The sequence below is a fragment of the Hoplias malabaricus genome, chromosome 13, assembly GCF_029633855.1.
Source record: "Hoplias malabaricus isolate fHopMal1 chromosome 13, fHopMal1.hap1, whole genome shotgun sequence".
NCBI lineage: Eukaryota > Metazoa > Chordata > Actinopteri > Characiformes > Erythrinidae > Hoplias > Hoplias malabaricus.
Genome location: NC_089812.1, coordinates 27,132,156 through 27,146,115, shown reverse-complemented (window position 1 = coordinate 27,146,115; position 13,960 = coordinate 27,132,156). Strand labels below are relative to the sequence as shown.

General features: G+C 40.7%; 1 protein-coding gene across 2 annotated transcripts; it reads left to right on the top strand.

Moving 5' to 3' along the window:
* Positions 1-186: 186 nt before the first annotated feature.
* Positions 187-13,452, top strand: kat2a (K(lysine) acetyltransferase 2A). Of its 2 annotated transcripts, XM_066642318.1 has the most exons (19): positions 187-266; positions 358-400; positions 2,090-2,213; positions 2,882-3,027; positions 3,150-3,239; positions 3,377-3,558; positions 3,847-4,038; positions 5,172-5,278; positions 5,386-5,475; positions 5,758-5,894; positions 6,806-7,014; positions 7,507-7,633; positions 7,877-7,987; positions 8,352-8,495; positions 9,669-9,783; positions 9,896-9,932; positions 10,033-10,096; positions 10,428-10,512; positions 10,641-13,452. In XM_066642318.1, exons 3-19 carry the CDS (start codon positions 2,150-2,152, stop codon positions 10,832-10,834), a joined length of 2,094 nt encoding a protein of 697 aa, XP_066498415.1. In that variant the 5' UTR covers positions 187-266; positions 358-400; positions 2,090-2,149; the 3' UTR covers positions 10,835-13,452. The 2 variants fall into 2 exon arrangements, with proteins under 2 accessions (XP_066498415.1, XP_066498414.1); XM_066642317.1 differs by lacking the exons at positions 187-266; positions 358-400 and adding an exon at positions 748-1,313.
* Positions 13,453-13,960: the final 508 nt, after the last annotated feature.

Here is a 13,960-nt window from a genome sequence, read left to right as displayed (position 1 = left end):
TCCCAGCTAAACCGCCTCGCAACAAAATGAATCCTCACAGCTAGGATGGTGTTCTTTGTCTCAGATTTTTCCTCCGTGCGTAACACTAACCATTATGGCCCAGTAATCAGTTTTGCAACGTCTTTGTCCGGGTGATCGTGTGCAAAGTTCACTCTTTTTCATGCTGCTCTTGGAGTGTGCACTTAATTCTTGCATGACAGTCTTTTTTTAATGCTCTGGTGATGGAGAGCTTTGACATGTTAGCACATAAACAGTAATTTCTCAAGGTAATTGTTTTTCTGTTGTGCTGATTGTAGTATACACCCAAATTCATGTTTGCGTATGTCCCAAATTCAGATTGGTGTGTTCTCCCTGTAGGTTTCCTCTGGATTTTCCGGTTTACTCCTAGTCCATAAACACGGTGGGTGGATTGAAGCAGCTGTATGTGTGAATGTCTGCTGCCCTGCCATGGACAGGTGTCCCTGCCTCGCCCAGTTATTCCATGCAGGCTCGGGACCCACAACAACCCTGGACTGGTTAAGAGGTTACAGATAATGGATGAATGACTTCATTCAGTGTTGTATAATATAATGAGAAATGTAAGGAAGTGAGTAGGGGGGCCATTTCGAAAACAGCTACCGTCTCGTTGCCCCACCCTACCCTCCTTCTGTGCACGAAGAAGAGCGCCCCCTGTTGCTGATTTGTTGAAATAGTGGTGTGTTTCTCGCTCTGAGCCACTTGAGTTTGTACAGGGGCTGGATACGAACCCAGAATTTTTTTCCAGCGTGCAAACAAACTGGAGAGAGAGTGAACCATGGGGGAATACTGGATTGAATTCGTATCGGATATAATCTGTGTTCAATGGTTTTGACTTCTTTGTATTACGGCAGTTAGCGGGTGTCTTTAGACACTAACGTACACCGCGTAAACTACATTACCCAGGAATACCCTGGTTTTCCGCATGCGCTGTTTAACCGTTCGGTCTCGTGGAGACTGGCGGCAGTGAGGCCTGGAAAAACAAAACAATAATAGAAGTATTTGGCCGCGGCTGGAAGCCTGTGTTGAGCGGAGCTGATCGGCTGAAGTCTCGGCACCGGGAGTAGCGCGCTGTGATGGCGGACCCAGCGGCTCAGACCTCGGCACAGCCGCGGCTCCAGCAGGGCCCGAGTCCCGGCTCTAACACCGGCACTAATGCGAGCTCCGGCTCCGGGAGCAGCGACCCGGCGCGGCCCGGCCTCAGCCAGCAGCAGTGGGCCAGCCAGAAAAAAGCCCAGGTCCGAGCGTTCCCCCGGGCCAAGAAGCTCGAGAAACTCGGAGTGTTCTCGGCGTGCAAGGTACACAAATAAGCTCCTGTAGCTGACTGAACGAACCGACATAGTTTGTTTATTCATTTGAATTTTCCGCTCCACCTTAAATGGTGCAAAGTACGTGTAATTGCTGTACCATTCACGGTTGATATAAACAATGTTTAAATAATGTATTCCAGTCACCAAAATGTAGCTGTTGAATTAATGTAGGTCGAGCGGATAATTTAATCGAACTTAAGCTCGGTAAACAGTGATTGTGGGACACCTAAAATTGATTTTGATTAATCCCCCTCTTCCTCTTGTAAAAATCAACACTGTTAGGCTGTGTTTGGTGTTGTGCGTTAGAAAGCGCCTCATGAGTGAAATGAGCGGTTAACGCTATGGCTGAGCAGTTCAGCTTTATTCTGCAGTGTAACAAAGACGGTCTCAAACGGGCAAATTCAGACAGACAGTGTTTTTTACGTCATGAACCCAAGGGACCAATCCCACCTACTTGCATGACAGGCAGAAGGTGAGTGGCAGAGGCTTAAGTGGACACAGAATCTGGGACTGCTGTTAAGGAATTAATGGAAGTTTTTGACTTTAAAATACGTCTAAATTTGTAATTTAGTTCGAGTGGGTTGCTTACTGATTTTGTTTTGGTAGATAATTTTGTTATTATTGTACCACAAGTTTTACTTTTCCACAATTTCAGGATGTATTTGAGAGTATAGTTCTAGTCTGTAGATTATTATAATTAAGGTATAACTCTGTAAGCACAGTTTCCAGTTTCTAAACACTGTCTTGATGTTGTGTTTCCCTAGGCTAATGATTCTTGTAAGTGTAATGGCTGGAAGAATCCTCATCCTCCCACTGCCACTCGGATGGAGCCCCAGCAGCAGACGGCCAACCTGAGTGAGGCTTGCCGCAGCTGTGGCCATTCTCTCGGTATGCATCTGCCATATAGCAGTTTATAGCAAACACGTCATGGCAGTTGCTGAATGATCTTAAGTCACATTTTCACTGCTTGTGCACTTAAATTTGGGGATCTGGAGCTTACCAACCCACACAGTGTGAAATAGAACAACCCAGTGTTGTTTTCGTTTTGCCTAAGTCAGGAACCCTGGGATAAAACAAGTCGGTCTGATTTTGTACTGCGTCTCAGGTTCAGTGCAGGGACTTCAGAATTGTCCTGCCTCCTCGTCTGATTTGCTCCAGTCACAGCTATGGACATACTTTGATGGTAGAGTGCAAAAATGAGATGGAACAAAGGAAAATCAAACACTGAGAAATGAATATTGAATAAATACGGGGGGAAATGAGCACAGGGAACAGAGAGAGCTTCTGCTCCTCGTTCCTCAGTCCTGGGTGCTCACGTTGAACTGAGGTCATTTTTGTTTAAAGGAACGGGTGCTGAAACTTACAGGGCTGTTTAGACGGGATAACAGTGCTGTGGGATTTGATCTTTGTGGTATTTTGACCAAATCACATCAAAGGCATCATCAAGACCCCAGAACTGTGTTCATATTTGGAAAAGGGGTAAAATATGCCCTGTTTCAGGAGTATGGTATATTGTTGTGCTTCACTACATGATGACCTTGTGTGTGTGTGTTTAGCGGAGCATGTGTCTCATCTGGAAAATGTGTCTGAGGAGGAGATTAACAGATTGTTGGGGATGGTGGTGGATGTAGAGAACCTCTTCATGTCGGTGCATAAAGAGGAGGACACAGACACCAAGCAGGTTTATTTCTATCTGTTTAAGGTAAATAATAACCATCCTCTTACCCATAAACATTCTAAGTGCACCATGTATGGAGCTGTATTCATCTCATTGTTCAGTGGGGAATTAAAATGCATGTGTTTGTGTCTGTTGTGCTTATGTAGTTGCTGAGGAAGTGCATTCTGCAAATGGGGAAGCCAGTAGTAGAGGGCTCGCTTGGAAGCCCACCATTCGAGAAACCCAACATAGAGCAGGTATCAGTGTGTGTGTGTGTGTGTGAAACAGAATGATAAGTTCAAATATCCAGAAATATCAGTTATATATGTTCTATTCTTTTCATTTTTTCTTGCTCTCTTTTTTCTTTCTTTTACTATTTTTCTTGCTTTCTCAGGGTGTTCTGAACTTTGTTCAGTATAAGTTCAGTCACCTGGCTCCTAAGGAGAGGCAGACGATGTATGAGCTTAGTAAGATGTTTCTGCTGTGTTTGAACTACTGGAAGCTCGAGACACCATCTCAGTTCCGTCAGAGAGCCCAGAAAGAGGATGCTTCTGCGTACAAAGTGGACTACACCAGGTGGGTGTGGGTGGACTTGAGGCTTTTATTGACATATGATGTCAGGTTATGACATGGTAATGCTCTGTGGGTCATAATTTATTGTTTAAAGAGGAAGCCTTATTTAGACCTGTACAGTTTTGTTCATTATGGGAGCTTCAGGTCAGATTGACTGTTCGAAAATAATGGATGTGAAGTCTGTTGGTTCATTTTTGTGTTTAAATGCAATGAAATCATGTTCTTTATAGTTTCTTAGTGTTTTCTGTTGTGTTGATCATTTAATTGCTTGTGTTTCTGTGTCTTCTACAGGTGGCTGTGTTACTGTCATGTCCCTCAGAGTAATGACAGTTTGCCGCGCTATGAAACCTGTCAGGTGTTTGGCCGCAGTCTCCTCAAGTCCATCTTTACGGTGACCCGCCGGCAGCTGCTGGAGAAGTTTAGAGTGGAGAAAGACAAACTGCCCCCGGAGAAACGGACACTAATCCTTACACACTTTCCCAAGTAAGAGAGACACATGCATACACTCCTGACCGATTTGTAAACAGGGCATGAATACATTGTACCATGCAACCCCCAGGGATTTATTGGTTAGACCCCAACCTATTGTTCCCTCTTTGGTTGCCCCTCATCTTTCCCACTTAATTAATATTTAGTTATAAGCATAAGTGGAGAGTGCTCTTACAAACATTCCCCATCATTTCAAATCTTTCAGGGATGTAGCCAGCTGTGCATTGCTCTTGAAAACACTCCAGTTAATTAGTTTGACTTGTGCAGGAACCCAAAAAAAAAGCATTATGCTGCAGAGAAATAGGCCAGTTATAAAATATGAGAAATTTTGTAGTCCTGAAACTCAACGCAGCGTAACAGCATCGAGTATTCATGAGTTTAATCTCCACTCTGGAGAATGTTTGCCAAACTACAGTGACCTAAAGCACTTCATTTCTCTGGCCACAAGGCCAAAACACACAAGTGGTGTTTGAAACGTCACCATGGCAACAGAATGGCATATTTTAGCCATGAAGTACAGATTTCCAAATGCATCTCATGTATTTAATTTAGTCCTATTTGTTATGCAGACTGTGAGCTGTAACTGCTGATTTAAGTAAGGTTTTAGAATCTTTATCTTTATTTAGATGCTGTTAAATTGAGACTTTTCCATATTTTTGACTTAATGGGTTTCTTGCACCTCAGTTTATTGGCGATTTGTAGGTGAACGTATTGTTACAAAGAAAGTTAAGCGTTTAATAAAACAAGGCAAGGTTCTTTTTAAAGCACAATTCATACACAACAGGCCACTCGATGTTTCTTTATATCAATACAGAAAACAGTAAAGAATCATTAACAGCTATTTGTTTTCAGTCTTATCGATTTATTGATTAATAATAATTATCGATTTGTTGCTAGTAGCAAAGTGCACGCATGACGGAAAACGGCACCCACAGTACTGACAACAATCACAATAATGGAAAACAGCAGTGCTTTTGTGTTTCATATTTCAGTGGAGTGATTTATCCTTAAAACATATATCATATTAATGCTTTTATGGGGCCCCTGGCTTCAGAGAGACTTGGCTGATTGTTGTTATTAGTCTAGTGTAATGTATCCCTGTCTTTCTGTTTGTTTTTGTGTTTTAGATTTCTGTCTATGCTAGAAGAAGAGATCTACGGAGAGAACTCTCCTATCTGGGATGCAGATTTCACCATGCCAGCCTCCGAGGGGGCACAGCTGGGACCTCAGACAGGTTTGTGTGGGATTGCAAATGGATGGCTGTAGGCATTATGTAGGTGTTTACACTTCTCCGGATTGGTTAATTAGTGTATGTGTGTGTGTGTGTGGTGCCCCCTGCAGTGCTGAGCCCAGTGGCAGTGTCTGGTTCTCCTCTGAGGAAAGGGTCATCAGGTTCTGCTCTGGATACAGCTGCCTCAGAACCCATCACAGGTAAATAACAGAATACATGAAATGCATCCACTTACAAACACAGCAATTTTAGTCTCATTTTCTCCCCCTGCCCTCTTTTTGTTTTTTATTTTTTCCCTTCTCTCTCTCTCTCTCTCTCTCATTTTTTATTCTCTCCTCTGCTTTTTCTTTATTTCTTTAATCTGCATTTCTCTCCCTGTATTTTGCTCTCTCCTTTTTTGTTTTTCTTCTTCTTTGTTGTCTTTATCATTTTACTCTTTATATTTAATTCATGCCCCCCTCCACTCTCTTTGTCACTCTCAGGAGAGAAGAGGAAGCTACCAGAGGCTTTGACGCTGGAGGATGCTAAGCGAATCAGGGTGATGGGGGACATTCCCATGGAGCTGGTCAACGAAGTCATGATGACCATCACTGACCCCACTGCGATGCTGGGCCCAGAGGTCAGCAGCATTTTGTAACACACACTGAAGCTGTTAGTTCAGTCTGTCATTTGCTCTCCATGACAACGGCTGTAAGATCGACAGTTTCATAGTTTTGTATTCCACCTACTCTTTATTGAATGTTACAGAACTATGTAGAACAGCTTGGCACGCTTGTCATCTGTGGTATCAGTGTACAGTGAGTATCAGTTTTATTGGGGAAAGAACATGATTTTAATTTTCCTTTTATTTTTTTTGATGTGGAGATCAAAGAGGCCAATTCATTCATTCATTCATTCATTCATTCATTATCTGTAACCGCTTTATCCAGTTCAGGGTCGCGGTGGGTCCAGAGCCTACCTGGAGTCATTGGGTGCAAGGCGGGAATACACCCTGGAGGGGCACCCGTCCTTCACAGGGCAACACACACATTCACTTTAGAGTCACCAATCCACCTACCAACGTGTGTTTTTGGACTGTGGGAGGAAACCGGAGCACCCGGAGGAAACCCACGCGGACACAGGGAGAACACACCAACTCCTCACAGACTGTGTGTTACTGCGACACTCCCTGCTGCACCACTGTGCCGCCCCCAATACAAACACAACAGTATATTAGGAAAGGATAATTGGTGAAAATCGGAAAATTTCATTGAAAAATAAAAGTAAATAAAATATAGGGACAAGGTGCTAACATAAGTTCTATGTAAAAGCAAAGCTTTTAGAATCAGAATGGTTTTTAAAATAAAATCTTAATGCATTCGATTCACAGCTCGTATCGTATCGAAACCCCAGTATCAAAAAAAAGGAATATTAATGTGTATTGTGACACCCCTATTATTTATAAATATATATAATTTATTTTTTATTTTTCCTCCAGCATCCTTTAATGCTGATAGGACAGAAGCAGTAATTCCTTTGTTCTTTCCCCAGACAAGTCTCCTTTCAGCTAATGCAGCCCGCGATGAAACTGCACGCCTGGAGGAGAGGAGGGGCATTATTGAGTTCCATGTGATTGGGAACTCTTTGTCTCAGAAATCCAATAAAAAGATCCTGATGTGGCTGGTGGGGCTGCAGAATGTTTTCTCACACCAGCTGCCGCGCATGCCCAAAGAGTACATCACACGGCTGGTCTTTGACCCGTGAGTCTTTAATTTAACCATTTTAAGTTGTGCTTTATTCCTCTTCTTAAGGCTTCTTTGATGATCAGTGTAGTTGAATGTCTAAGGACCATTTAAGTGTTTTTCAAAATGCATGAATAAGTCAGACCACACACACCCTGAACCACAAAAAAAGCCGTTCGTTTTCTGAGAAGTGTTTGTGGGCCATTTTAAAGAACATGTTTCATATGCTCACACCAGAGACCACTTGTAAAATTCAATCAGATAAAAGTGTGAAAACACCTTAACACTTCAGCTCCAAAAAAAACATGATTTCAGAGTTAAACAACAGCATATATTTTCTTAGCAAACATTTTAGTAAGATTTCTAATAAGGTTTGTTTATGAAATGATGTTAAATCGCCCTTCTGTTCATTTAAATTCACTACATTCTCCTAACTATGGTAACTGCTTTGGTTGAGAATTAAGATGCAAATTTGCAAAGCTGACAGTACTGTCTACGGTTTGCTTTCAGGAAGCACAAGACATTAGCGCTGATAAAAGATGGCCGTGTTATTGGAGGGATCTGTTTCCGAATGTTCCCCACTCAGGGCTTCACTGAGATTGTCTTCTGCGCTGTCACTTCAAACGAGCAAGTCAAGGTACCAAAAAAAACACACACTTACTAAAAGAAACAGCTCTTCTACTGCAAGAGTATTTATATAGACACATGACTTTTGGTTTGCAGTGAAGGTGCCAGACTGTGCTGTGCATATAACTGTTTTATTTTTGATGATCTGCGTGCTGTAGATTTGTTAGTCACCTTTTTTTTGTACTGCACCAATCCTATAAAATAATTTGTGAGTTTTCATAGATAAAAAAAAAAGCAATTTTTTGTTTTTCAGGGTTATGGCACACATCTGATGAATCATCTAAAGGAGTATCACATCAAGCATAGCATTCTCTACTTCCTCACTTATGCAGATGAGTACGCCATTGGCTACTTCAAGAAGCAGGTACTGCTTCATTTTATTCTTTTTTTCTCTCTCTCTTGGTTTCTTTCTTTCTTCTGGTCAGCATCAGATCTCCTGCATCTAGAAATACAATTACAGCATGTTCTCAGTTCACAGTGATAACAGAATGATAACAGAATCAGCACATTATTGTTGAAAAAGAAAGTTTTGTTGCACACAAAGATGAATATATTAAGGTAAATTTGCGCTACTGCAATAAATGTTTTGTTTATTGTACTACATTTGTATTTATAACCCCAGTTTTAATATTTAATAAAAATGAATATCAATTATGTAAATATTTATCCTTATACTTTGTGTAATTGCAGTTTGTTAATGTGTACATTTCTCTGCCTTGTAATGAAAGGGATTCTCCAAAGACATTAAAGTGCCAAAGAGTCGCTACCTTGGCTACATTAAGGATTATGAAGGTGCTACACTGATGGAGTGTGAGCTCAATCCCAGAATTCCTTACACAGAGCTGTCACACATCATCAAAAAACAGAAAGAGGTGAGTTTCACATGTAAATTTCCCCAATTTTCTGGGCTTGTTTAATATCTAAAATTCACCTGGACAGCAAAATGAGGTGACGAGGTGCGAGGATTCTCGCAGTTGTATGCATAGTTATTAATTTTAGATTGGCAGTAATAATTAGTTTGGAAGTCGTCTTTATGTTCGTTTCTTTGTTTAAGACTTGGTAAACTTTCAAACTCATTCTGAATGTGGCTTTTATTTATGAAGCCTGTTTCTATTCCCTTCACCAGATGGGCCAAAGTGTCTTCCATGCTTCTAAAGAAAGCTGCATTAAAATTAGAATATGTAGCTGAAATGTCAGGGTAATTTACAGTTTAAAAACTGTAAAAATGATAACACCCTTAAAATAGGCTACTCTGCTGCATTTATTTAATTGTTTCTCTGTAGAATCAAATTCATTGTTAGTGTCCAGCTTTTTATAAATGATTTATCTTCTCTACAGTGGAGATTAGATGTGTATGACAGTATTATTTCTGGTTGTTCGGCTTGAGCCAGCTTATAACGGTATTGGGAATTGCCTCAAATGTTACATCTTTTTCAATGGCTGTCAAGTTGAAAATAACAGAAGATGCACCATCCATAGTATCATAATCTATTTTGGTTTAATATGTGTTCTGTGTCTTAAATTGGTCCTTATACATTGGCTTGGGTACATTAAATAGCAGCTTGAGGCAGCACTTATTTTTTTTCTGTGGTCATATTGGCCAAACAAGTAAAAGCCACACTACAGCCAAGAAATGAATATCTTTCTTCATGAGGCATGAACTTTGGCTTAACTGACTGACATTATAGTTCTGTGATGTTAATTTATGCTTGCATAGTAACAATAAAAGTCTAGAGTAACAGTCATCATTGGATTTAAACACTTTATAGGGTTTTTAAACCAGTATCAAACTTAAACAAATTTTTACAAAGAATCACAAACATTTATTTTCTGTTGCATATAAAAGCTTCTCTGTAGTGTTATCAAACACTTAGTGTTATCTGTGCTGCAAAGACCTACAGAAAGAGTATGCAACTCTCTTTTGAGAGGCTCCATTTGCAGCACACAGTACTAACTATAGGCGCCTGTACAAATCAGACCGTGTTATTCTCACAAACTCACACTTTGTTGAGGATGATTGTTTACGTGTGTGTACTGTGCTGCAGATCATTAAGAAGCTGATAGAAAGGAAGCAGAGTCAGATCAGGAAGGTGTACCCTGGGTTGACCTGCTTTAAAGAGGGGGTTCGGCAGATACCTGTGGAGAGCATTCCAGGAATCAGTGAGTGTGGCTGCGTATGAGTGTGTGTTTATATGCGTTTGAGTGTTGGCATGTGTTTGTTGCCACATAGAGACTAATATACATGTTTATTTTTTCCTCTGTGCTTCTCTAGGGGAGACTGGCTGGAAACCCAGTGCCAAAGAGAAAAAGTATGTCTGCAACAGCGTTAATTATAAGCATATCTGATTGTTTGTATTGCTGTTTATTTTGATCAGTAGCATATAACTTGAGTGAAATTTTATTCTCCAGTAAAGAACTGAAAGATCCTGACACGCTGTACAACATTCTGAAGAATATTCTGGCCCAGATTAAAGTAAGAACCGTTCTCAACGCTCCAGTGTTTTTAAATTATTATTTTATTATTTGTGCACCTCCCCAATACCAACTTAAGTATTTCCAAACTTATCTTGCTCTTAACACTTTACTGTAGCTGTCTGTTCATAAGCGTCTGTGAAGGCTTGTTCCAACAGGCTGTATTAGTCAGTGTCACTCTGCACTGACTCAGTACGTCATGAAGCTATAACGGTAGCCTTGGCATTGGATATGGTTCATACATGAACCTAAATGAAGTTCCAGACCACCCACTCATGCAGACTTCCCGTTTTGCTGCTCCAGTGTGTGATTGTGTTTTGTGTGAATTTTAGACCCACCCTGACGCTTGGCCTTTCATGGAGCCGGTGAAGAAGTCTGAAGCACCAGATTACTATGAGATCATCCGTTTCCCCATTGGTCAGTGTGTTCACTCGTTTTCAGAAATGAAGTGTGTCTAATTTCAGAAGACGGATAAGTACCATTTGTGCTGTTACCATTACATGATTCAGGTTGGCATTGTAATCGACCTCTCCTTCCTCCTTTAGATCTGAAGACCATGACAGAGCGGCTGAAGAACCGCTATTACGTGACTAAGAAGCTGTTTATTGCCGACCTCCAGAGGTTGATCACCAACTGCAGGGAATACAACCCCCCTGACAGCGAGTACTGCAAATGCGCCAACACGCTGGAGAAGTTCTTCTACTTTAAACTCAAGGAGACCGGCCTCATTGATAAGTGAAGGCAGGAGCCTGTGGAGTTGGAGGGACCAGGGAATAAGAACATGAGTTCTTAAAGGGTCAGGGCATGTGTGGCAGAAACCACTGAGGTTTCCACTCTCACAGCAAAATTACATTCAAAGCTATTTATCTGTTAACATATTTGCACAGGGAAAACCCACTAATATTAGAGTAAATACAAACATACATCGAGCGAATGAACAGCTGTCATTGTTAAACGTTTCCAAACCTCCGTAGCAGACACAATACAGTGAATGTAGTCAGCTGCATTAAGAGGAGGAACAAAACCTGTTCCTCAAACCCACTGACCATACCGTCGTTTTTGACATAGAGACACAATGGTTGTTATTTACAGTGAAAAACACATTCACTGCACAGATAGATAATTTTTAAGCAGTTTTCTTGGCTGGCCTACAACATTTTCACACGTACTATGTTAGAACTGTATGAATATGAAGCAAGAAAAGGCGTGACTAGAATGGCGTTGAGGGGGAAACATATCTTGAGTGGAGTAATTGATTTGAATCTCTTCAAATTGGGGAGAGACTTCTTCCCATCATTAATGTTCATTTGTGTTTCCCTCTGCTCTTTGACATGATGGGGCTCGTATGTAACAGCCCTCCTACCCTTTTTAATGCTTGTGATATCACATTCAGCTGTGATATTTCACTGAAAATGATAGGAATATGAAACATATTTCTGGAGAACCAGTGTCATATCAGCTGTGTGATCCTTAACTGAACTGACACAGCGTAGGTTGATTCTCACAGGTCGTATTTGCTATGCTTTGGCCAAAGAGAGGCAGAGATAGAGCCCTGGAGCCCTCCAGTGGTTTGAATTATTGTGTGAGGAATAGTTTACATTATTTTCCTTTCCTCAGCCAAGATATGTTCGAGGTTGTTACTTTTGTTTTGTATCGGAACTAACATTGTAACAAGTAACTGAAAATAAAAGCACACAGATTGGCGAACCACCCCCCTAGATTCTCACGCGGGTGTAGAATAAGTGGAAAAATGATTGACTTGAAGATTATTATTGGCAAATATTTAAAATCACTTTATACATATTAGTAAATTGTATGAAATCATTGCATCATTAAAAGAGAAGAACAGAGCTTTGTTTAGACTTAGTTACAGTGTAAAACTAAAGAAACTTGTTTTGGTTGATTAGAGCCTCAAAGCTCTAATAACAGTTTGCCTGTTGAATGGCAGGGGTCTAAAGGGATCTAAAATAATCTGAATAGTGATGCACTGAAATCAAAGTCCTGGAAAGTGAGCTGAGAATATAATTGAAGTTATTGCAGTACGTATGCCACAGCAATGTTGATCAAACTGCAAAATGCATCTGCCCTTTGTCAAAATGTTCAGTAACACTTTCCTGTAGCTGTCTGTTCATAAGGCTACATAAGTCCTACATAAGCCTTTCATAACACCTGACATAAACATGCGTAGGCATCTGTGAAGGCTTATTCCAACAGGCTCCTTTAGCTGGTTTTACTGTGGACCGACTCTGTTTGTCATGAAGCTTGTAAACAGTAACCTTAGCGTAGGATATTGTTCATACATAAACCTATATGGAGTTCCAGACCAGTTTAACTTTTATGCCCTTTCACTGAAAATGCCAAAATGTTTAGGCGGAAATGTTGGTGCGTCTTGGACTTGAAGCTAAATTGTATGATTGATGCTTTCTTCAGGAAGGAGCTGTGGTCAGTTTTTTGGGGTGTGTTTACCATCCAACTAGTAATATTTGGTGCTGTAGTGGTGTTCAGGATTCATGAAGGAGAGCATCGGGTATTTTCTGTTCTCTTAGCAATCGCACGATCAGAGCTTCTGCCCTTGTAACTGAAGTATCGCTGTTCTCTGGAGTGTAAGGACAGGGCTGCTGGTCACAGTAGAGCCGCTGGTTATGTGTACAGCAAGTATAAGCCATATCTGTCATACCTGTTTCTTCAGTGGTTTCTTCAAGCACCTAAAAAAAAAAAAACACATGCCGCCTTTTACAATATTTCAAAGATATTTTACGTTTCTACAGTATGTGCCAGTTATTGTTAGACATCTCTAAGCTCATCTTCCAGTTAATAAGCATTTTCTACAGTAGTTCCCCAGATGTGAAATGGTTAACAATGCAATATGAATCAAAATCAGTGATCAGATCTGGGAACAGAGGTTGTTCTTACACAGATTACATAGTACACACACACACACTCCTGTATACCAGTGTCTGTGCCTGTTCTGTTGCTGCATGCTCACAGCAACCTCACTCTTTACGAATGAAGCTCACATTTAACTGACGTTTTGTTTCGAGTTGCTTTCCAGAGAGTGGCTGCAAACACATTGGTGCAGTTCTGTCCACTGTGACCTGGTTCTTGTGTTTGTTAAATGATTGAATCATGAAGAGTTTTGAGGATGTGCTGCAGTGTTTTTATGAGGTTGGGTGTTCCTTTATTTAATTTTATTTCTTTTTTTATTTAGTTGTACAGGCTTGTGTCTAATGATCAGGACTGCATTATGTTTCCTGAAGAGGGGTGGGAGAAAGAAAGAATAAATAAATAACGAAGGGGACGGTTTTCATGGCTTTGGTTACGTTTTGATGGTGCATGTAAATTGCTGCAGGTCCTTTGTACTGTAATTCAGAATATTTCTGTTTATAAGAAAATAAAACTTTTTTTTATAATATACATTTTTCCTATATTGTTTTTCGTTCTTACGATATAAAAAGTCCACAGATTTCTTGGTTTATTACAATCAGTAACATTGCATTTTGAAAATATTCAACCAGAAAATGTGTTGTCCTTCATCCCCTTCAATAATGTTTGTTTATTTAATGTAAATTTATCTCATCCCCGCTCCGGTTTCCTCCCACAGTCCAAAAACACACGTTGGTAGGGGGATTGGTGACTCAAACGTGTCCGTAGGTGTGAGTGAATGTGTGTGTGTGTGTGTGTTGCCCTGTGAAGGACTGGCACCCCCTCCAGAGTGTATTCCTGCCTTGCGCCCAATGATTCCAGGTAGGCCTGGACGCACAGCGACCCTGAATTGGATAAGCGCTTACAGATAATGAATGAATGAATGAATGATCTGATCCCATTCATTCCAAAAGAGGCTAATAAAAGCAGAGCAGAATGTCAG